General features: G+C 37.6%; 1 protein-coding gene across 1 annotated transcript in view; it reads right to left on the bottom strand.

Moving 5' to 3' along the window:
• Positions 1 to 25,223, bottom strand: part of TPK1 (thiamin pyrophosphokinase 1) — a 363,387-nt gene that overhangs the window by 168,859 nt on the left and 169,305 nt on the right. The window contains exons 5-6 of the mRNA XM_057550558.1: positions 20,293 to 20,365; positions 2,161 to 2,256 (exon numbers count right to left, since the gene is read on the bottom strand). Of these exons, the coding sequence (XP_057406541.1) occupies positions 2,161 to 2,256; positions 20,293 to 20,365 (169 nt within the window). The remainder of the gene's footprint in view (positions 1 to 2,160; positions 2,257 to 20,292; positions 20,366 to 25,223) is intronic.

The following is a 25,223-nucleotide window of genomic DNA, read 5'->3' as shown; positions in this document are numbered from 1 at the left end:
TCTCGCTCCGGGCCTCCACTGGCTCGGCCAAGACTTTGTCCAATTTGTTTCACAGATTATATACACCTGATTATCCTCTTCCCCCAGTTTGAGGCTCTCTCTGGATTTTGGCCTTGTTGAGTTTGAGATACGATGATTTGTTTTGAGATTTAATGACTGAATACTGTATTAGAGATACTATCAATTAGACACAACAAATGACACTCACATAATTTCATTCCCAGCTTTCAATACACTCAGTGGAAGTACTAGGAAAATTGAAACAGTTGTGAAGATTTAGAATTTTTTTCTAAGAAACTCAATATTAGCTATGTCGGGATGAAGCAGGTAACTCTCAATAGGTTGTCTTCTGTTTTCCTTAAACAAATATATTACTGGAATTGATTGCTGCAAGTAGCACATTAGGTACAGCTCAAGCTACAACAGAGATAAGAAATGTTCGTTCAATTACATTTATTGAGTTTGCAGAGTGAGCTACTTGTCAATTATAATAGTTAACAAGGCTTTCCTTCAAAGGGAGAAAAGGATCTACTGCCTCAACTTAATAAATATACATCAGAATAAATCTTTCATAACTTCTGTGAAGGAGTAAGTTTTTATTAGGGGTGCGTCTCCACTGCCTATGCCGTCCCACCACACGTGTGTTAGCCGTGTAGTTGGACTGTATGAGACATGTTGATTGACCCCCCCCACTCCCTGCTCCAGTCCAAGACAATCAGGTTACTCTCATCATCCTTCGCCAAAACCAAGTGGTGGTTAATGGAGAGATTGCAGGACTTAGGTCTAGTGACGGTGGGAAGTGACGACCCTGCCCCTCAATCCCTCTAGATGTAACGGTGTAAAAAAAACTGCTATAAGCAGCCATTGCAGACAGTCAGGGAAACCAGACTGAAGAGAAAGCTTACACAGCAGAGCCAAGACAATGGAAGAAGCAGACATGAGATCTGACTGCACTGTGTCTGAAGTCGGCCCTACCCCGTTCGATTACTGAGGAAAGGCTGAAACACGTCTCCTGTTACTTGTACTGTGAAAACCATCCTAATGTACAAAGGTGTTTTCCTAGTTTTCTTAGTTTAAAAATGACACATTGGATCATGCATCTCAGCTTACCTTCCCGCCCTTCCCAGGAAAATAATGGTCAATTGTCATTCACTACTTCAGGTTTAATTTCGTGGATCTTCACGGAATACAGACTTTTAAAAGTTTGCATATCATTTCAACAAGTATCAAAAAAAATTGTAAAATATAAAAACATACAGGGCTTCCCTGGTGGTACAGTGGTTGAGAATCTGCCTGCCAATGCAGGGGACGCGGGTTCGAGCCCTGGTCTGGGAAGATCCCACATGCCGCGGAGCAACTGGGCCCGTGAGCCACAACTACTGAGCCTGTGCGTCTGGAGCCTGTGCTCTGCAACAAGAGAGGCCACGATGGAGGGAGGCCCGCGCACCGTGATGAAGAGTGGCCCCCGCTTGCCGCGGCTAGAGAGAGCCCTCGTACGGAAACAAAGACCCAACACAGCCAGAAATACATAAATGGATAAATTTATAAAAAAAAAAAAACATACAAATTTGTGTATTAGCTCTAATTGATGTGATTACACACTTGGGTGCTAGGTGAAAATCACGACTGAACACCTTAAAGAGTCCACATGTGCAAAGCAGCAGACTCTTCTCTCATTTAAAAAAAAAAGGCAGTAATATTTTATTTGTTTATAAAAGAGTTTGCAATGTTGGCCAAATCTAGGCCATATCTGTTTGTTTGTCTTGCCTACATAATATATAAACACACAAACACAAACACACACAGATCTTCAGAGCAACAACCAACCTGAGATAGAAAGCAGCTACTCCCTTTAGGCTGAGAATGAGCTGCCACTTTTGTTTGCTTTATACAAGGTCCACTTTACCCATTTTGGGACCTCATCACAGTAAAGTTCTGGAATCTGTGACCTCTGATTCAAGTGCACACGTTAATGTTTTGACAGCTAAGTGCAGATTTATTCATATACTGAAAAAACCTGACAAAGGAATCCAGATAAGCAGCACAAAAGCAAATAATGATTTCAGATAAGTAAAGACAGGATTTTTCACATCCTTGCTATAAGACTCTTAACCACCAAATAGGCTTAACCACCAAATAACCACTCTTAGCCTATCTTACCTGTAGGCCTTTTTCTTCTATCTTATTTCGGAGCACTTCAAGGCACTTGGTAAAGTCAGTATGGTATTGATCAGGAGTTGAAATAATTTCACATCCCTGTGTTAAATAAGATAAAAGGTAGGAATAAGTAATGATGTCAGCCTAGGAACAAGATCAAGAGCTATAAAAGTAAAGAGAAAATATCAGACATATCCTGTCATGCCTGGATTATACCTTGATCATTAGAATCATTCTCATTATCTTTATTATTTCACATAACAGGACATCTCAGCAATGATGTTAGACTATCACAATAATGATCTGATTACGACAATCATTTTACTCAAAAAAGTACAGATTATACTACATTAATGGTCTTTAAAAATCACTGCTGTGGTGACATTCAAGATTAGCCTAAGGACTCAGGCACAAGTGTTATAAAATATATTCACACTGAAATCACCTGAGATTAAACTATTTCTAAAAAACTTTGAGTTTCTTCGAGCAGACTTCCTAAGTTTACCCACACGACAGAAAAACTAATACTGAACTAATGATAAACTACATTTTAAGTAAAATCAAGTTAGACGTCCTATAAAATTCCTTTACAGCACCCTTTTATGCTCATGTAAAAAGAAGCAGGAAGAGAGATGCCTGTGTAAATATGTCTCTTGGATTACCTTTTGGACATAATGAAGTGAATTTATAAGTTCTTTGCCTTTGCTACAATAGATAACTAGTGAAAAACACTGAAAAATATTTATAAATATAGTGCCACAAAAGTGCCAGCTTGTTGGCACTAGTGAACTGAGGTGGTGCAAGAAACGATATTTTTGAAATGACACCTTTCTCTCCAATGCCTTACAGAAGCAAAGGTGTGTAAAACCAGAGCACGAGGGGACTTCTGACTTCTTAATTCAGGAATAAAACAATGCAAGGTCTCTGACAAACAGGTGAGTAAGTGAAAGTTAAATATAATCTAGTATATAAAGTTGCCATTCGAAGCGTTTTCAAGGATGAGAGAAAGCAAATTAACCAAATTAACCAACAGAGCAAATTAACCAAAGTGGAACAAATCGCACACGCGCACACACACACACACAGGCAAAAATTCATGTCTGGCAAATCGTTGCCTATAGCTTTGGGATCACAGGATCTTCGGGCAAGAGAAGACTCACTGCTCCTTGAGTACAGGGAAACTGACCACTGCATTTCAGTTGCTAAGACAATACCAGCACATACCAAGCAGTCTACAGAAGTTTGATGGATAGATAAATGATGGATGGATTAAAACCATTTCTCTCCTCATGGGACTAATGGTACGTTTCTCTAAAATATTAATGTGGATAAATCAGACTATGAGTCTGACCCAGAAAAGCAACAATGACATTATTTTTTCAGGCACTATGCTACCTGCTGCCATTAGGAAACTATGTAACACTTATTTTAAAGTATGATTAATACAGATTCTTAAAATGGTGACAAATATTAGTGCTTCATATGCAATTATATAAACTAAAATTCAACAATACATTAATGTTAACAAAGTGAACATCCAATCAGGTAAAGTGAAATACAAATGTACCACTGAGGCTTAACAAATATAGCAGTATAAAGTACTACATAAATAATTCACAGTATTTTTTAATGAGTCATTATTTCTCAATAGAAAGAAAAATGACAAGGAAACAAACTGATATCAGGAACTTCGTAAAATTTAGCAATAAACAGTTTTCAGAACATGCCCTGGAATGGTAAGAGTTCAAGTTAATTTCCAATAGTGCCGGCAACTATAGCTATAGCAAACACAAAAATATATGCTCATAATACATGATCCTAATCTCAGTAAAATCACAAGTCATCTAAAAAGCAAAGGTTTATGTTCAGTGTGGGATATTTTAAAAAGAAAAAAGGTTCAAGTAAGGGTTATGGTAAATACTCAGATTAACCAAATAATTTTATTATTAGATTAGTTAACCAAATAATTTTATTATTATTTGAATTATTAATAGTCTACCTTACGAATATTACAACATTTTATTAATGACCAAATAATTGTATTATTACATCTACCTTATGACTATTAAAATATTAATCAAAATATTAGCTTTCAGCTGTAAGCTCCATGAAGGTACCCACTATGTCCCTTTGTTCATTATTGCATCTGCATACAAGAACCCAACACAGGACACGGCAAGTAGTAAGCATTCAATAATGAATAAAGTCATTTATAAAAGCCTGAGATAAATTACCACTCTAGACCAGGCATCAGCAAAGTTTTTCTGTAAAGGGCCAGACAGTAATTCTTTTAGGCTTTGCATGCCAAAGGGCCTCTGTCCCAACTACTCAGCTCTCCCTTTGTATCATGGAAACATCTACAGACAAAAAAAAATGATTAGGAATGGCTGTGTTCCAAAAAAACTGAAATGTGAATTTCACATAATTTTCACGTTATGAAATATTATTATTCTTTTGATTTTTTTCCAACCATTTAATACTGTAAAAACCATTCTTAGGTTGCCAGCTATACAAAAGCAGACAGCAGACGAGATTTGTCCTGTGGGCTGTAGTTTATCAACCAATCCCCATTCCAAGCCCACAAATAGTTTTTGTGATTTTAACCACCAAACTCTGTATATGTTTGAGGAATTTAATATGAGGGGAAAGTTTCAGGCCTTTAAAAAAAATCTCTGCGAACTCCCTTTTCCTTATCTGTAATGGACCTAGCATGCAAACTAACAGTGCTGTTGAGATGCCCTGTATAATGCCCAGAAAGCACTGGGCACAGAGATGAACACAAAGCAAATTCTCACTTCAACACTTCCGAACAATCTCTAGAAACATAGATGCTACAGTCACACCACCTCGCATCAAAGATCGCTAGAGTAAGCAAAATATTGCTAATATTCCCCATAGAACTTTGTGTGGAGGCTTACAAAACGATTTTTGAATTCACTGACAACTTCTAAGAAATTATTACAAGACAATGAGCGTCATTAATCAACCTAATTTCAAAAGATCAATGCAAAAGCCGTTAGACTGTCATTCTCAATTAATTTTACTGTTTGCCAATAATTCAACTAAAATAAGTTAATGAGTTTTTACATTTAACACACGTAAAACCTATCAGGTTATATTATGCTGACTCCTTTAAAACTCCTTAATTGGAAAGGAAACAAATCCTTTGGGAAAAAAATTATAACAACATATCAATTGTTATTTCATGCACTCTGTCCAGAGAGAGACTTGGCCTCCTTAAAACAAGAGGCAAGTCCAGTGAAAGCATTCCCAAACTTGCTATTAGCTTATTCATTTTAGGATAAGTCATTTAGTGCCTATCCATCTCGCCAGGACAAGAAAGGACTTGTGAAAATTATCCTGCAAAAATTTTATGGGGCTCTGAGACTTCTACTGTAACTTTACGGACTGTGTTTATAAGGTTAAGAGTTTAGAAGTGTTATTTCCTTGCAGGTACCATGCACACCAATTCTGAACATTTATTTGGAGTGACTTGCATATAGCTTCTCACCTAGCAGAATTAAATACAATGTGTCTGTAGCTACAAAATCTAAAATGCTTTTCAACAAACAGATTATTTTCCTAACATATAACTTAATTTTCTGAAAAATCAGATAACCTCAAAAGTATCTTAAAATTAGAATCTTAAAATTGTGATCTGTTGATAATTAACTATCTTCCTCACTAAATCAATAACGATAATAAAAAGTAACATTTGAGTACACATCTTGTTATATGAGATATGAGTCACTTTATATGAATTATGTTCTTGAATCTCTAAGGCAACCTTACAAGGTAAATGTAATTATCACATTTTAAGATGCGTAAACTGAAGTTTAGAGAGATTAAATAACCTGCCCAAAGTCACACAGCTGATTTAGGACATAGTATGTCATCTGAAGCCCATACTCGTAACCTACCATGCTTTGTACTCAACCCTGCTTAATTAAACTTTGGGTATTTTGGAAGGTTTAAGCAGAAAAACACCTTTATATTTATACTGAACCTTCATCTAGTTGCTTTTCTCCCGTTTTAAATACCTGAAAATCCTTTAGCTTTTAGACAGACATGACCCCTGACTGACTCCATGCTGATTCCGCTGTAGCCCAGGGCTTGGGACCCTCAGAGCCCCCACACACATCTGAAATGGGCAGTGAGTGCTTAGCTACCCTTCTCATCCCTTTTTTCTGCTTTCCCAACTCATTATATTGTCACTATATTTATCATTTACATTCATGACATAATTCACTTTTTTTTGGCTATTAAACATACCGTTCTGATCAATATCTCTGTATAGAAGTGTTTATTTCTGGTTATTTTCTTAGAATTGAATTCTTAAAATGAAATTACTGGGGAAATTATAAGAACATTTTTTTATAACCCTTGGTAGATGTTGCCAGAGTTTCCTGCCTTTCCAGGCAAGGCTGTAAATATGAATATTCCTACTGGTGTATGAGGGTGAAAAAAAATTTCTTCTTTTAAATTATAAGTATCAGGAAAGATAATTCATCATGAATTTCTTGCTGTGAATTAACTTACTTGCCATACTTCCTTCTTAATCACAAACAGATCAATTTCATTAAGGAAAAGATGACTTTCATTGGAGAGGAAGGGAAAAGAAAGTTAAGATAATTTTGGAGTGTGAAGCAGGGTTGAGACTGGAAGTGGTTCACCCAACGGAGGACTAAGGAGTTAAAGGACAGTATGAAAGAAACGGACACTTCTGAGAGGGGAAACAGGTGTCAATCAAGGGTAAAGAAAAGGAGGCAAGAAGATGTCAAAGACCACCTTTCAAGTTGGCTCTGAAAAGAGGAAATACAATTTATTATCCCATCACATTAGAAGATTGATACTTCTTTTAAAAATAAGCAATGATAATAAGAGCTTTATGGGGTCTTAAAATTCTAGCTCCCACACACTTTATTTTCCCCTATCCACTGCTGAAGTAGCCTTTCTTCCTGTATGTTAGTATACATTTAAAAATATTTAGGGAGATGTACTCAAGAGTCTTAAAAAAATTGAATACATTACATTTTTAATTAAACTGAATTGACCGGAACTCTGTAATAAGAAACTGCCTGCCAGATTAAGAGCACAGCAGGCATAAAGCAAAATGACTTATACTCTGAATAATCAAAGACAGAGATCTAAAATTAGCCCAAACTTGTTCTCAAATTTGCTAAGAAGGGGAATAGTTATATAAAGCTGATTGAAATCTAAATGATCTATGTTCCTTGACACAGGTATGAAAATTGTCTTTTTACTCTGTAGAGATGTAATCACAAAGTAACCATTTCCCACTTTCCTCTTTATTGTATAAAGCATACTATGGTAGATTACTACCTCAGTTTTATTTACCAGACTTCTAAAAACATTTCTACTTTTCAAACTAAAAAGTTTTCTTTAAATTATCAAATGACAGCTGACAAGTAACAATTTCTTCAGCAAGAATGTCACATGATTAAACTCTTAAATATTCTAAGTAACAAGTTGCCTAATATAATCCAGTGTTTTCTTTCTGTTTTTCTAGACAGTGTATAAAAGAAGAGAACAAATGTAATTTAACCTTGTAGCAATTCTCCATTCAATCCCAAACATAAAGAGATATTCTAATCTGCTATAATCTTCACCGCCCTGGGTGTTGTAAAATAACCTTTCCTTTCAACACGGCATTGAACGAAAACTTTAAACGTTTGAAACAAGAAAGCCACCACTTCCATTAACAGAAGTCAAAAGTTATTTTAAAACAACACAGGGTCTCAAAATGATGGCTTCCTTCCTAAAAGCAGAGCCAGAGTTCCCAGTGGAACAGGGTGTCCAAAAGACTTCACACAGCAGGCTCAAGAATGCTTTTGTAAAGCCTGCTTGCATGGTTGGCCTTTGGACTAACACCTGGAGGACCTGAATGGTAAACAGTTCCTTACACTGATAAACAACTTTCCCCAACAGTGGCTCACTGTGCCTAAATTATTTGTACAAACAATGTGGTTTATGCTAAGCACCTGCTTTCTTTTTGCCCCCAGTAAAATTTTGGGCATTGCGTCTGGAATGAGCTTCCCTAGTGACAACACATCACACTTGTTACAATTTGATTAAGCACATCCTACCTGACTCCACTGGGAAAGGGCTCTTGCAACTGGTGACTCAATTCCTCCAGAATTTTCCTTTGCTGATTCTGCTTCCTATACTCACAGCTGTGATTTATGACAGCGAGAGGCTGACTACATGAGGAGTCCTCTAGTGAATTACAGAACGGGGAGGTGGTCTTGGGAACCCTCAAAACAAAGAGCTACAGAGATTCTTCCTCTACTAGGATGCTTGTATAAGCTTCTATTTTATAATACTCCTCTAAGTATCTAGACGCAGAGATCTGGTCTTGTCCAGGTGCCATTCCTTCACACCCACCACAAATATGCCAAGGATGGACTTGGCCTCCATCAGCACTCCCTGCCAACTCTCCCCAGAAGAGCAAGGACGTGGTGGGGTAGGAGTGGGGGCACTGAAGGTAAGCGTGGTGGAGCTTATTGTTCAATTACTCAGAACTAAGCAGGACCTGAAAAGGAAAACTGAATGCTCACAAAGAAAAGGAGGCCACAGGATTTCCTCAGCATGTGGAACTGATCGTCACTTTACTTTGAGAAAACTCCCTCCTTTCAACTAGAGGATTATGGCATAATGGCTAGAAAAGAGCACGGATTCTGGGGCCAGAATGCCTGTTTGGAGCCTGCTTAAACCATTTTTCCTAGTTGTGTAAGCCTGGGCAAGTTACTCAACCTCTTTGTGCTTCCATACTCATCTGTAAAATGTAGGTGACAGTTCCAACCTAATAAAATTTGATGCAAGGATTAAATGAATTTATAAATGAAAGTACATATAAAAGTCTGTCATATTGTGAGCACGTTAAAGTAATTGTCAGCTATTACTCTTTTCAAGGTTATATTGATTATTTCTCTCATCAATTTTTAAAAGTAGAGAAAACCTGAAATAGTACAACAAACTTATAAGCATCCAAATACACTTTAGCCTGTTGGAAACCAATATACTACTTTAACTGTTAGTGGGTAAAGGGTAGTTTTTCAATGGTGAAACTCACTTGAGAAGCCATAACACTAAGATCAACAAAATTAAAATTTTGGCAGACTTACTTAGAATGATACTGTGCATGGTGAATTTCCAAGAGGGACATAGAGAATGTCAAATTTCACAAACTCATTTGATCACAGAAATCTTTTTTATACCAAGTTATCATGTGACACTTGGTATAAATCTTTTTTATACCAAGTATCTAAAAGAAGGATTAGACACCGGAGTCATATAAACTTTCATGAGAACCTACTAATTCCTAAGGATCCCAGAAGGAATGACCAAGACTTCAGGTTGCAGGAGATCACATATTACATATTAATAGGGATAAGGAGGAAAATTATGATAACATTGTTTCAATCAAGCTCTGCAAGAAAAGAACAAAGGAAGGAATACCCAACAGCTACAGGTGGGGAACCCTGGGGGAAGATTGATGAGTAAGGGGTTCCATGATCCAGATGAATGAGGGAAGAGAAACAGTCACAGAGGCCCCAGAGATCACAGTTAGAGAAGAGACAGGCTGGGCTGGCCCAGGAGTCACATGTGAGGCACTTCGGAGGGCTTAAAAATTTAAAGGGCATAGATAGGCTCCCCCTTTTTAAATGCCTTAAGTATGTTACACAAATTCAAACAAGACAGGCTTTGAAAAATATAGACAATTTGAAAGGACTATGATTGAGGCAAGCCTAAGAATGAGGTGTATTCAAGAGACAGTTTCACATAATGTCCCCTGCCTGTCTCATCATTCCCTTGCTGAGATGCTAAAAGGGTAAGCCTACCAAAGTGAAGAACCTGTCACTCAGCTGTCAATGGAAACTGCCTGTCTATAATTCCCTTCACAAAGCCTTTATAGCTCAGCATATGTTAATTAGTCTTGATGCTTAAGCCTAAGAATTTACTATTCTGGGGGGTGGGGTGGTGTGGTGTGTGTGTGTGTGTGTGTGTGTGTGTGTGTGTGTGTGTGTGTGTGTGTGTGTGTGTGTGTGTGTGTGTGTGTGTGTGTGTGTGTGTGTGTGTCTTTCACTTAAAAAAGTATACCAATAAATGGAGCTGAGCTTTATATATTCATACAATTTCCTCTGTCTGGCATAAGAGTCAAACTTGCTAATGTTTTATAATTTCTCACAGTCCTGTTTGCCATTTTCTCTAAATCAATTAATTTTACCATGTCTAAAAGTTGTTGGCATGTGGCTGGGTGGAACTGGGAAAGAGACACAGCTAAGAGAAAATAACAAGATACATGAGATTAGGTACAGCCACACAGATGTTTTTAACTGAAGATTAAAAACATCTGTGGAGACTGTTAAATTTAAATAGAATTGAACCCAAGGCACTGTCAAACTCACAAGGATACTATAATTAATTTTGATTACGAATCAAATCTAGGTTCATAAATTGTACACTTATGGAAATAAAATGATTAGAAATCATTTTAAAAGCAATGTTAGTGAGGATAGTTATTAAAAAGCTTTTCAGTTAACAACTTTACAGAGTAAAACAAAATACTAACACTTTACATTAAAATATTTCTTTTAGCACTTCGAGAGGTCTCTCACATGTACAACATTATGTGACCATTATTACAAATATATGAAAAAGCCAGGGCTATATAACATAATTTAATTTGTATGCCTTGGTAAGACATTCATATATGCAAACTAACAACTCAAAAAATAATCTGCATAGTTAGTTCATGAAAACATTATCGCTTCATTTATAAAAACTTAAAAACTAAAAGGCACACTACTGATAGCCAAGACTAAGTATTAAGTTATTTGACATCTCTGCCTAAGTAATATACCTACCTATACCTCCCACCCACACTATTTGAGAATCAGTGTCTTTGTCTTTAAATTGGAATTAAAACACAAGCATTTCCTGCTTAACATCAGTAGTCCATTTAAGAAAAATCAGACATCCTATTCAAATGTCAACCAAAAGCCCGTTTCCCATTATTTTGACTGGGAAAAAATATATTCAAACCCAAATACTCAGTCTCCTAAAATGTAACTGAAACACATTTATAGAAGCAACAGACATTATGATGAGGTGTAAAATGATGAGAAATTTTCTGCTATTAGATATAACATTTATGGCATCTTTTTTTTTTTTTTTAATAGAAAGTCTTTATTTATTTATTTATTTATGGCTGTGTTGGGTCTTCGTTTCTGTGCGAGGGCTTTCTCTAGTTGTGGCAAGTGGGGGCCATCTCTTCATCGCGGTGCGCGGGCTTCTCACTATCACGGCCTCTCTTGTTGCGGAGCACAGGCTCCAGACGCGCAGGCTCAGCAATTGTGGCTCACGGGCCCAGTTGCTCCGTGGTATGTGGGATCTTCCCAGACCAGGGCTCGAACCCGTGTCCCCTGCATTGGCAGGCAGATTCTCAACCACTGCGCCACCAGGGAAGCCCTATGGCATCTTATATTTAACAAAATGACCACAGGTTAAAAAAGTTTAGACAGGGCTTCCCCGGTGGTACAGTGGTTAAGAATCTGCCTGCCAATTCAGGAGACACGGGTTTGAGCCCTGGTCCGGGAAGATCCCACGTGCCATGGAGCAACAAAGCCCGCGCGCCACAACTACTGAAGCCCACACACCTAGAGCCCGTACTCCACAATAAGAGAAGCCACCACAATGAGAAGCCCACGCACCGCAATGAAGAGTAGCCCCTGCTCTCTGCAACTAGAGAAAACCCACGTGCAACAACGAAGACCCAACACAGCCAAAAATAAATAAAATAAATTAAAAAAAAAAAAAAAAAGTTTAGACAGACTACCCTTGCCCATTGACTGAGTCTGCAGAAATATGGGTATGGTCATGCCACTGTTAGATGACAATAGGAAAATATCATCAAGAAACAATGATTTAATAAAAGATATTCTTTAATAACTCATGTTATTTCCAAAAAATAAAAAAAATCTTATCTTTCCCACTTCTGAAAAAGATACAATGAAAGAACAAGGAGACAATAGTCTGCCTGGATCTCTGTCTCCGCGCCTGCAGTTTACAGTGCTGTAGAATTACCAGCTGGCCTAGAATAATCTTGTTATGTCTCTAATAGAAAACTAGTGGCCTAGCATCAACTCAATGTTACTGCAAGTCTCACTCATCATTTATACTGGAGTTCACTGTATCTCTTCAACCAAGTCTTATCTTTGTAACCGCAGAGCTAACAGGGTCTTTGGCCCACACCGTGTTCCAATACTCTTGACCATCGTTAGGATACCATACCATGTTCTTCCAGGATCTGGAAGAATTCACAGAGAAGATAATATCAGAACTAAGATCTAGAGGCCTATTCCTGACTTATGACGAGGGTAGTTTTCGCCACCCTGTCAAGAACATGGCCTTGTGTTGATGGCATCAGTTTTCGGAGTGCCAAAAGACTCACTTTTGTCATAGCACAAAGACGACATTCTTAATACTTACAGCCTACCCATGCCCTTGCTATCTTTCTGTTACCAAATCACCTTGGTTCTTCAATGTTCTATCTTGGCTCAATTCCATGTCCTATAAATAGATTTTATGTAATGTAATAATTTACCAGTTTGGTCATTCTTGGTCTGGCCCAACTACTGCAGTTCTACTCTTGCCACCCCAGAAATGTGGGTGAAAGGGAGTGACATGATGGAAATGTGAAGGGAGAGTGTTTGGTTCTCACACTGACCATTATCACATTGCTGGTGATACTGGCATTCATTCCCAGGGATGCTAAATACCTCATGCAAAAAACAACTGTCCTGTCCAACAGACCAAAGATGTAATCTGTTTAAGAGCAACAGTAGTAACTGAGTCCCAGTTTCAATAAAAAATTTTTATAGAAAACATGGACATTGATACAAGAGCTGTCTCTAAATAGTTCTACCATTTTCCTTAAGTCATTTAAGCTTTATGGGCCTCAGTTTCCACATCATAAAATTGGGCTTAATAACACTGTTTAATTTTTATAATATTTTAAATTATTTTACATTTTTATCAGTATATTTACAACATATTGCTATCTTATATCCTAACACATCTACATTTATGGAAAAACCTGTTTTTCGGTGACTTTCTAAGGCATTAATTAAATACTGCAACTAATTCCTTAACCTCCTAAGCATAAGGAAGCATGCTTTAAAACCACCTTCCTATGTCCAGTAAAAACCCCAAAGACTATATACAACAGTAAAAGAATATCAGAAGTTACATGAGATATTACAGTTTCTTCAAAGGTCTCAGGAAACTGAAACACATGTGGGCATGACTGACAGGATAACTAAAAAGACTGAAATAGGTGATTTTAACGTTGAATCAAGGAAGCACTGACTGACTCAGAAAGTGAAAAATATAAAGGAAAACAAAATATCAAGGAGAAAATCTGTAAGAGACATTCCTCATTCTGAGTTAATATTAGTGAACCAGGCAGAGACGAACTAAGACAAATGGGCAAAAGGGGAAACACAAAGATGTCACAGCTATCTGAAAAGGAGGCTTTATGGAATAAATTAAGAATGGCATACCACCAATAAAATGGACAACCTGGAAGAAATGGACAAATTCTTAGAAAAGCACAACCTTCCAAGACTGAACCAAGAAGAAACAGAAAATATAAACAGACCAATCACAAGCACTGAAATTGAGACTGGGATTAAAAATCCTCCAACAAACAAAAGCCCAGGACCAGATGGCTTCACAGGTGAATTCTATCAAACATTTAGAGAAGAGCTAACACCTATCCTTCTCAAACTCTTCCAAAATATAGCAGAGGGACAAACACTCCCAAACTCATTCAACGAGGCCACCATCACCCTGATACCAAAACCAGACAAAGAGGTCACAAAGAAAGAAAACTACAGGCCAATATCACTGATGAACAGAGATGCAAAAAACCTGAACAAAATACTAGCAAACAGAATCCAACAGCACATTAAAAGGATCATACAACATGATCAAGTGGGGTTTATCCCAGGAATGCAAGGATTCTTCAATATACGCAAATCAATCAATGTGATACACCATATTAACAAACTGAAGGAGAAAAACCATATGATCATCTCAATAGATGCAGAGAAAGCTTTCAACAAAATTCAACACCCATTTATGATAAAAACCCTGCAGAAGCAGGCATAGAGGGAACTTACCTCAATATAATAAAGGCCATATATGACAAATCCACAGCCAACATCGTTCTCAATGGTGAAAAACTGAAACCATTTCCACTAAGATCAGGAACAAGATAAGGTTTCCCACTCTCACCACTATTATTCAACATAGTTTTGGAAGTTTTAGCCACAGCAATCAGAGAAGAAAAAGAAATAAAAGGAATCCAAACTGGAAAAGAAGAAGTAAAGCTGTCACTGTTTGCACATGACATGATACTATACATACAGAATCCTAAAGATGCTACCAGAAAACTGCTAGAGCTAATCAATGAATTCGGTAAAGTTGCAGGATACAAAATTAATGCACAAAAATCTCTTGCATTCCTACACACTAATAATGAAAAATCTGAAAGAGAAATTAAGGAAACACTCCCATTTACCATTGCAACAAAAAGAATAAAATACCTAGGAATAAACCTACCTAAGGAGACAAAAGACCTGTATGCAGAAAACTATAAGACACTGATGAAAGAAATTAAAGATGATACAAACAGATGGAGAGATAGACCAAGTTCTTGGATTGGAAGAATCAACATTGTGAAAATGACTCTACTACCCAAAGCAATCTGCAGATTCAATGCAATCCCTATCAAACTACCACTGGCATTTTCCACACAAGTAGAACAAAAAATTTCACAATCTGTATGGAAACACAAAAGACCCCGAATAGCCAAAGCAATCCTGAGAAAGAAAAACAGAGCTGGAGGAATCAGGCTCCCGGACTTCAGACTGTACTACAAAGCTACAGTCATCAAGACAGTAAGGTACTGGCAGAAAAACAGAAAGACAGATCAATGGAACAGGATAGAAAGCCCAGAGATAAACCCACGCACATATGGTCACCTTATTTTTGATAAAGGAGGCAGAATATACAATGCAGAAAAGACAGCCTCTTCAATAAGTGGTGCTGGGGAAACTGGACAGCTACATGTAAAAGAATGAAATGAGAACACTCCCTAACACCATACACAAAAATAAACTCAAAATGGATTAAAGACCTAAATGTAAGGCCAGACACTATAAAACTCTTAAGAGGAAAACAGGCAGAACACTCTATGACATAAATCACAACAAGATCCTTTTTGACCCACCTCCTAGAGAAATGGAAACAAAAACAAAAATAAACAAATGGGACCTATGAAACTTAAAAGCTTTTGCACAGCAAAGGAAACCATAAACAAGACGAAAACACAACCCTCAGGATGGGAGAAAATATTTGCAAACGATTAATCTCCAAAAGGTTAAAAGAAGATTAATGCCCAAAAGGACAAAGGATTAATCTCCACAAAGTTTACAAGCAGCTCATGCAGCTCAATATCAAAAAGACAAATACCCCAATCCAAAAATGGGCCAAACACCTAAATAGACATTTCTCCAAAGAAGATATACAGATGGCCAACAAACACATGAAAGGATGCTCAACTTCACTAATCATTAGAGAAATGCAAATCAAAACTACAATGAGGTATCACCTCACACTGGTCAGAATGGCCATCATCAAGAAATCTACAAACAGTAAATGCTGGAGAGGGGATGAAGAAAAGGGAACCCTCTTGCACTGTTGGTGGGAATGTAAATTGATACAGCTAGTATGGAGAACAGTATGGAGGTTCCTTAAAAAACTAAAAATAGAACTACCATACGACCCAGCAATCCTACTACTGGGCATATACCCTGAGAAAACCATAATTCAAAAAGAGTCATGTACCACAATGTTCACTGCAGCTCTATTTACAATAGCCAGGACATGGAAGCAACCTAAGTGTCCATCGACAGATGAATGGATAAAGAAGATGTGGCGCATATATACAATGGAATATTACTCAGCCATAAAAAGAAACGAAATTGAGTTATTTGTAGTGAGGTGGATGGACCTAGAGTCTATCATACAGAGTGAAGTAAGTCAGAAAGAGAAAAACAAATACCATATGCTAACACATATATATGGAATCTAAAATAAAAATGGTTCTGAAGAACCTAGGGGCAGGACAGGAATAAAGACGCAGACATGGAGAATGGACTTGAGGACATGAGGAGGGGGAAGGGTAAGCTGGGACGAAGTGAGAGAGTGGCATGGACATATATACACTACCAAATGTAAAATAGCTAGCTAGTGGGAAGCAGCCACATAGCACAGGGAGATCAGCTCAGCGCTTTGTGACCACCTAGAGGGGTGGGATAGGGAGGGTGGGAGCGAGATGCAAGAGGGAGGAGATATGGGGATATATGTATATGTATAGCTGATTCACTTTGTTATAAAGCAGAAATTAACATACCATTGTAAAGCAGTTATACTCCAATAAAGATGTTAAAAAATTAAAAATTAAAAAATTTTAAAAATATACTTCTTTATAAGTTAAGAATAAATAACATTGAAAATATTAAATATTTTAAAAATTAAGTCAATGTATAAGTCATAAAATAAACTATTTCTTGTTAAAAAAAAAGAATGGCATACCATGTGCATCAGGGAAGTTGATCACAAGTAGTTGGACTATCACTACATATAATCAATGGTTATTATATCTTTATGTTTAATATTAAAACAGGTTACAGGGAGCTATCAGCATGGAAAAATACACTGACAGTTACAAGTCACACTGTCCTTCAACTGAAATTTCAAATTACATCTTTGGCATGGATCCAATGGTACATCACTTCTCTCTAAAATATGCAGTTTTCAAACTGCTGCACGTTAACTAACAAGAGGTATAAATTGTATATCTTGGTTCATATCCTGTGGACCATATGGAATTAAGCGGTAGACCAGAGCTTGTCCCCCTTCTTGTCCAAAACCCAAAGGAATAAATAATGAAGGGCTATAGACATAAAGACTAGTGATTAGGTGGTTGGTATGTAACCTAACTTGAAGCAGGTTATGCATATAGAGACCTAATCGAAGAAAAATCGCTAATGGCTATGTTTTCTTCTTTCCTCTTACATATTACTAATTAAAGACCAAGAGCTCATTATGATGATATTAAAACATCTTTCTCATTGCCTAACAATCCAGTTTTATCAGTACCAGGTCAGACAGTTTGGTAGCCAGCCTCCACATGGTTACCAATGATCCCTGCCTCCTGATATTGACACCCTTGTGTAGCCTGATCCCACACTGTACCAGGGTTGGTCTTTGCGACTAATAACAACTGGGAGAAGAGATAGTAAGGTGATATATCACTGACGAAATTAGGTTATAAAAAAGGCCACTATTTCTGTCTTGGGCTGGCTCTCTTCCATACATGTTTTCTTTTCCCTCCCTCTTTCCCCGGAAAGCAGCCTGCCATGCTGTGAGCAGCCCAGTGGCCAGGAACTGATGTCTCCAACCAAGAGCCAGTAAGAAGTAACAGCCAGTAAAACCAACCAAGAACCACAGGAATAATCTTGGAAGAAATTTCTGTAGCCCCAGGGGTGCGTTGAGATGATGGAAAAACCAGGCTACATTATAACCTCATGAGAAACCTTGAGCCACTACCGCCCTATTAATTGACTCTCATATTTCTTACCCAGAGACCCTGTGCAAGAGAAGAACTGTTTGCTGTTTTAAGCTGCTAAATTTTAGGACAATTTGTTACACAGTAATAACTAACGAATACAGATGGCAAGAACTAGGGTATATTCTGTTTAAAAGCTGACAAACCAACTACTTAATATTTCAGCATTTTCAGAAATTAAGCAGGCAAACCAAGTAAAAGTCACGTATAGTCATATAAACCTGGATTTTTCCTATAAGTCAGTGATATATCTATTGGGGGAAAAAAGTCGTATGAACCAATGTTGGCTACGAATCGACTTTATGATTTTAACAAAACTTTAGCATTTTAAATTTCTTCCTTATTTTACTTTCTTCAATAGAGCCTCAGTTTCAGCTTCATTGATGATCCAAACCAGGTGGGAAAAAAGTGTATTTTCCACTTTCAGTGGAAATAACCTCCTTTCGTTTGTAACAAATGGCTTATATGAATTGTGTGTAATGCCGCATTAACTTGTTGTCATTACCATCATTATTAAAACTGCAGCCAAACATTCGCCATGTGCTCTACAGGGCACATTAGCTTATACAAGACATCACTGATGCCCTCTAAGAACAGATCCAAAGAGTTCAAAAGCAGTGAGTTCTCATCGATACATGAAAAAAAAAAAAACAACCTAGATTGTACTACATCAACTTAGAAGTACGCAATGTAGGAATTAGAAGATTCGGTTAATCTTACTTTTCAAACAAAACCTTAACAAATATAAGTTAGCTTTGGAGGTTAAAATCAAAAGTGAAGCAGGAAATATAAGGGAAATTCATCTAAAGATATTAACTCAAAGTTTTCCTTCACCCCTGAGCCATTCAGAAACAAAAAAAGCTGGCTTCCCATTCTTCCCTGCTATTTCCTCATCCCGTCAGATTGACACCTACAGTCTTGGCAAGCTGGCAGCATTCAAGAGAGGGAGAGAACAGTCACGTCTGGCCAGAGCTTCAACTGGTTTCTGAGTCTGTTTGTCCCTGCCTCTCCTGCTGTTTCTTCTGCCCCCGAAAATATGATTAATGTCTATGAATTTGCAAAACTCTGCACTGTAAGCAAGGCTGAGGGCTTTCCGTCCCAAGGAGGCTGAGGTATGGAGTTAATGAGAAGTGAGACTGCGGGGAATGAACAGAAACATGCCATTGTTAAAGTAATTGAGCATGAATATCAAACACTGACTTGGGAGCAGTCTTCATTTGCTGATGGAAAGGCTGATCACCTGGTGGGTAGATGGGGTGTGCACAGATCTGCATTCACTGCTGGCCCCAGAATTTCCATCACAACAGCCTACACTTTATAACCTCGGTACCTTGTTTCCTCACCTAGGTTCATGTTTCCCTTTTTTCTCTTTCTTTTCTTTTTCCTTTTCCCTTCTTTCCTTCTATCCTCCCCTGCCTCCCCCTCCCTCCTTCCTTCCTACAAAAGTTTTCCTCTTTCTTCTTTATGAATTTATCTCAGCCATCCCAGAGCCTTATAAAGAATTTAAAGTTTCTTTCAATAACTGCTGTTTCTTTAAAAAATGCACAATTTACTAATGCCAGTTCAGAATAACAGATGATGGTGTTGTGGCTAGAAGAACTGCTGAGGCTATAATTTTCATTTTAAAAACCCTGCATTGTCCTCTAAAGCCAGTGAAAGCTTGAATTATTAATTAGTATATGACACTCCTCTGTGTCTTTTATCATTCGCAATTAGATCATTTGTATGTTCTTAAGTGGCAAGGATCTTTGGAAGATTTGCACAATAGTGACAAAATGAACACCTTAATAAGTTGTACATTATTATTAATTTCAAGTTGTAATGAATAGTGTTATTCAGAACAGAGTAGTTCTGTTCTGAATAACACTATTATTTTAGTAATAGTTTCAAGAAAACTAATATTAAAAAAAATAACTTTGGTTCTAAAATTCTAGGCACACACAATTAGGGATTTTTATAAAAATTCATTTACAAAGATGTTTTTCATTTACAATAAAATGGACATTTAAATGTACATCAATTGGGAATTGATTAAGTAAAATACAATACATTCATTAAATGAAATTTAAAATGATGTGTGAAAAATACATAATTAATGAGGATGTAGACAATATAGTATATTTTTAATGAGGCATAAAAACTATAAACTCATTTAAAATATACACGCTTAAAAGACTAAGCATTAATGTTTAACTGATGGTCATAGAAATTCTAAGATCGTGTTCCCACTTGTCATTTTCTAAATTTCCATTTGAATGTGTATGACAATTGCTAGAAAAATACTTCTTAAGTAACAAAGTAACCAAACAATGAGTTTCTCAATCCCTACACATACACCCAGAAAACCAGGGAAAAAACATAGGAAAAGCAATCAAATGAGAAAGACCTTAAATATAGAAGTGTTAATGGTTTACCTTAATAGCGTAGTATTCTCTAACTTCAGGCCTAATAGAATCAAAGTCTCCACTGATGAATTCAGGCAGAAAGCTGAAAGAAAGAGTTCCAAGTAAGTCAACTATTAAAGGCTACTTAGTTGCTAACCTTTAAAACTATGATTATAAGGACCAGAGAGAGAGCTAATGTACTCAAAAGGAAAAAGAAACAGAGCCTATTTTCAGAGTGAACAGGATGTTATGTCTTATACGCTTAGTTTCCATACAGTATGATTGAGGGCAACTCCACATATCCAACTAATGCGTCAACTTAGTCTCACTATCAGTCAATATTTATCTTGCTTAAAAAAACATATAAAGGGGCTTCCCTGGTGTCGCAGTGGTTAAGAATCTGCCTGCCAATGCAGGGGACATGGGTTCGAGCCCTGGTCCGGTAAGATCCCACATGCCGTGGAGCAACTAAGCCCATGCGCCACAACTACTGAGCCTGCACTCTAGAGCCCGCGAGCCACAACTACTGAGCCCACGCGCCTAGAGCCCGTGCTCTGCAACAAGAGAAGCCACCACAATGAGAAGCCCGCACACTGCAACGAAGAGTAGCCCCGCTCGCCGCAGCTAGAGAAAGCCTGCGCTCAGCAATGAAGACCCAACGCAGCCAAAGATAGATAAATAGATAGATAAATAAATAAATAAATTTATTAAAAAAATATATATATAAAGATTAAAGAAGATTATTGGTTTAAAAAAAGCTCCCAGTTGAAAACCCTAACACAAAGACTCATAGTCTTTGCATAGTACCTTCTACAAATAGATACAAACTTTGACAGTATTTTACCCTTATACCAGTTTAAAACTTTCAGCAGATTTGAACTGAACAAATGATGATGAGGATTATGCATTCTTTGTAGAGCAGGAGTCAGTTCAAAAACATTTTCTAAATATCCTACTGACATACTTCTAGAAATAGGAATCTTCTAGATAGGTCTGCAATACCACAAAGGTCACGGTTACTAAATAAAGAGAGAGAATTCCCCCAAATGGATGTTTCTCATTATATCACTGTTACCTTATTTCTCTTCCTTACCATTTATATTTTTTCAGAACTCATTTTGGAAAACCTACCTTACTGTATCTACACAAGCCATCCTTTACTATTTTTTACATAAAACATTGACATGACCTGGTAGAATTTCTTCCCACTTAAAACACCTAACTGTGGAGAAATAAAACTTCCCTGGACTTCTCAGTGCTCTTGCCAAACGCTCTTGCTTTCTGAGCTTCCAAAGTACATATGATATAAAGAAGAGAATAGCTGCTTTCATGTCTTCCAGAAATATTCTGCTCTTCATATACCATAAAAATTAGATCTAGCTTTTTACCTAATTGTTCTGATTCAGAAGAATAATATAACTTCTGTATGTCTTCTCAAGATGGCCAAATTGTTACATAAGGAACCAGGTTCCTAGTTAAAGGGAGACCGAATATTACTGCTGGGCATTACACGTCAAAAGAGATAAAGCCCCAGAACCTAGAGACATCTCTAGGTCATGAAAGCTAAGACACACGGAGCTATGCGGCTCCTGGAGAGAGTTTACTGATATAAATGGTCAGATCGGTTGGGGTTAAGATTCAGGCCCATAAAATTTCCACCAGAGACTCTTTCAAGAGGGGACAAAGCACAGCTGACACCTCCCACTTAATAAGTTAAGGGAAAATATCATATTCCCTTGTCTTTCACATATGGAGTATGCAGTATGGTAGCACAGGACCATTGACCTATCATTGCATGAGCCAAGGGATAAAAACTAGAGCACAGGAATTGATGCAATATCAAAATATAACTGGAAGTGGTGCAAAAGGCAAGGAAGGCCTTCATATCCAAGAGGAGGTTGATAGGATTCCATGAAAGTTAAATATTTAATACTTGTTTCATCTAACTTTTATTAGAGGTAATAAGAACTCCGATTCAGAGCTTCTCATGTACACATTCAGGATAAAATTAATAAGGACGAGTATTTAAAAACCTATTACTGGGCTTCCCTGGTGGCGTAGTGGTTGAGAGTCTGCCTGCCAATGCAGGGGACACGGGTTCGAGCCCTGGTCTGGGAGGATCCCACATGCCGCGGAGCAGCTGGGCCCGTCAGCCACAACTACTGAGCCTGCGCGTCTGGAGCCCGTGCTCCACAACAAGAGAGGCCACGATAGTGAGAGGCCCGCGCACCACGATGAAGAGTGGCCCCCCCTTGCCGCAAGTAGAGAAAGCCCTCGCACAGAAATGAAGACCCAACACAGCCAAAAATGAATGAATGAAGGAATGAATTTAAAAAAAAAAACCTATTACTAACCTTGTTCTTTTGTACAATGTTTTTAAGTTCTTAACCCAATTGGAAATAGTACATCTTAGGTCAACTCTAGCTAGTCTACGTTGGACCAACTCTTCCTTGAGCTGTACATCTTCTTAGGACTAAACGGTTAAGAGACAATCCGACCACAGAGTTCTGTTCCATAGAAACTGCACAGTTTTGTCTTTTCATTAAACAATGATAGTTACTTATTAAAGTGTTCAATCAGTTGATTTCAGAAACATTCACTGAACATCAGCCATGTGCAAAAAACAACAGTTCTCTCAGAATAAGGCAAAACTGGGAAGTAAAATAGGTTTCTAAATCACCTTGCCTGGTTTCAACATCTTCCTACAAACTTTTCTCCTCAAAACGTCCCTATCATAGTATCTATGAATTTCAAAATTTCATTTTATACCCATTTTGGTAACTCCCTTATATATTAGGACTAAAAATAGACTATTAGTTCACATCTCTTTTTTTCTTCCTGTTGCAAAAATTAATTCATTTTCAAAGTTTCTTTCAAATGCCTCCCCACCTACCACCATTCAACCATACACAAGTTAAAACGCATATGGATCACAGAATATTCATGCTTCTTATGGTCTGAATGTTTATGTCCCCGCAAAATTCACATTCATATGTTGAAACCCTAACACCTAAATTAGGAGGTGATTAGGTCAAGAGGGTGGAGCCCTCATGAATAGATGAGTGCCCCTGTAAGAGAAACCCCAGAAAGCTCTCCCCCTTCCCATCACATGAGGACACAGCAAGAAGATAGCCATCTATAAAATAGGGAACAGACCTCACCATACAGTGAATCTGCTGGCACTCTGACCTAGAACTTCCCAGCCTCCAGAACTGGGAGAAGTAAGTGTTTGTTGTTTGTAAACCATCCAGTCTATGGTATTCTGTTACAGCAACTTAAAGGGATTGAGACGTTGCTGGAAAGGATAAAAGGAATCACTCCTCCAATACCTCCATTATCCTTTTAAAGGAACTGAAATCTAAGAAGTCAAGTGAGTTTTGTGTGTCAAGTGAGTTTGGCCAGTACTTCACCATGTGAAGCAGTCATTTTAACTTAGGACTCTGGTTCTGTGCAGTCCAAATCACGTGACTTCCTAATAAGACCTACTCTATGTTCCTCCACAAATTTTAGCACCTCAAATATCAAGAATCAATTTGGCAGTTTCCAAATACTACATTTTTTGACAATAAATAAAAATGAAAAATAAAAGCTGATAAATGTAGTCAGCTGAACATCTATCCCCTAGGATATAACATCTTAAAGAGCATTAGATATTTTTCTTACTCTGCAATTAATGAAGGAAAGCAATCATGTAAATTCACTTATATATTCATGTAAAATATTAACAGGAAAACAAAATTATACAAATAAAAGATAACCAACTTCAGTAAATTTTTAATATAATTTTCTCCAGTATAACATAGATGCTTTTAAAATGAATGAGGATGCTTATTTCTAAAAAGACTCATAGCAAAAATATACCTGGTATACATGCTGAGATACCTAAAATAATTATAACATTTCCTGATATAATACACTAGTTTTTGAATCTTCCTGAAATGTGCTTTTGGACGTTGCAATTAAAAGCCCATCTAGGGCTTCCCTGGTGGCGCAGTGGTTGAGAATCTGCCTGCTAATGCAGGGGACACGGGTTCGAGCCCTGGCCTGGGAAGATCCCACATGCCGCAGAGCGGCTGGGCCCGTGAGCCACAACTGCTGAGCCTGCGCGTCTGGAGCCTGTGCTCCGCAACGAGAGAGGCCCGCGCATCGCGATGAAGAGTGGCCCCCGCTTGCCACAACTGGAGAAAGCCCTCGCACAGAAACGAAGACCCAACACAGCCAAAATCAATCAATCAATCAATCAATCAAACATACGCATCTGATTCAAGATCCTCATTAAAAAAAAAAAAAAAAAAAGCCCATCTAACATTTTCTGAGGCACCTGTTGCCAAGGCACCTGGGCATTCTGAAGAGGTACTTATTGGGGATGACACTTCACAGATGTAGAGGAACTATATTATGGTATAAAAGGCAGTGTACACAGAAGAAAATTTTCAAAACTATTTGGAGACTGACTGCACATAGCAACTGATGAAGAGTAAATGGATATTTGTCACCAGTGATCTCATTTCTGTCTACTGTTGATGTACATCACACCAGTGGACCTCTTCTTGGTACCCTCAGTCTACCAGCACTGACTCGTTAGTATTAAAAGGTGTTACAAACTCTATAAAAATGGCATAGACTCCTTTGATATTTACATTTTAAATATTACTGCACTTGCTACACACTAATGACAACATAAGAGATCAAAAAGAGTTGAGATTAATTCATGAGCTAAAGATCCATCACATGTAATAACTGAGAGAAAGGGTGACACATATAGAAGATATACTTAACCATGGTGTGTTACAACACAATTTCTGTCTTTCATAAGACATTTTCTGACCACAGAGCCTTCTTTGCTCCCAAAGAAGATACAACCACTCCCTTCCAACTTCCATAGCAGTGAAATCTCTTACTTTCCATTTCATTTTAAGCAATTTCTGTAAATGTCTTTTAGCTTCTTCTAGACTAAGTTC

Source organism: Balaenoptera acutorostrata, chromosome 7 (assembly GCF_949987535.1).
Source record: "Balaenoptera acutorostrata chromosome 7, mBalAcu1.1, whole genome shotgun sequence".
In the NCBI taxonomy this organism is placed as follows: Eukaryota; Metazoa; Chordata; class Mammalia; order Artiodactyla; family Balaenopteridae; genus Balaenoptera; species Balaenoptera acutorostrata.
This window is presented reverse-complemented; position numbering and strand designations above follow the sequence as displayed.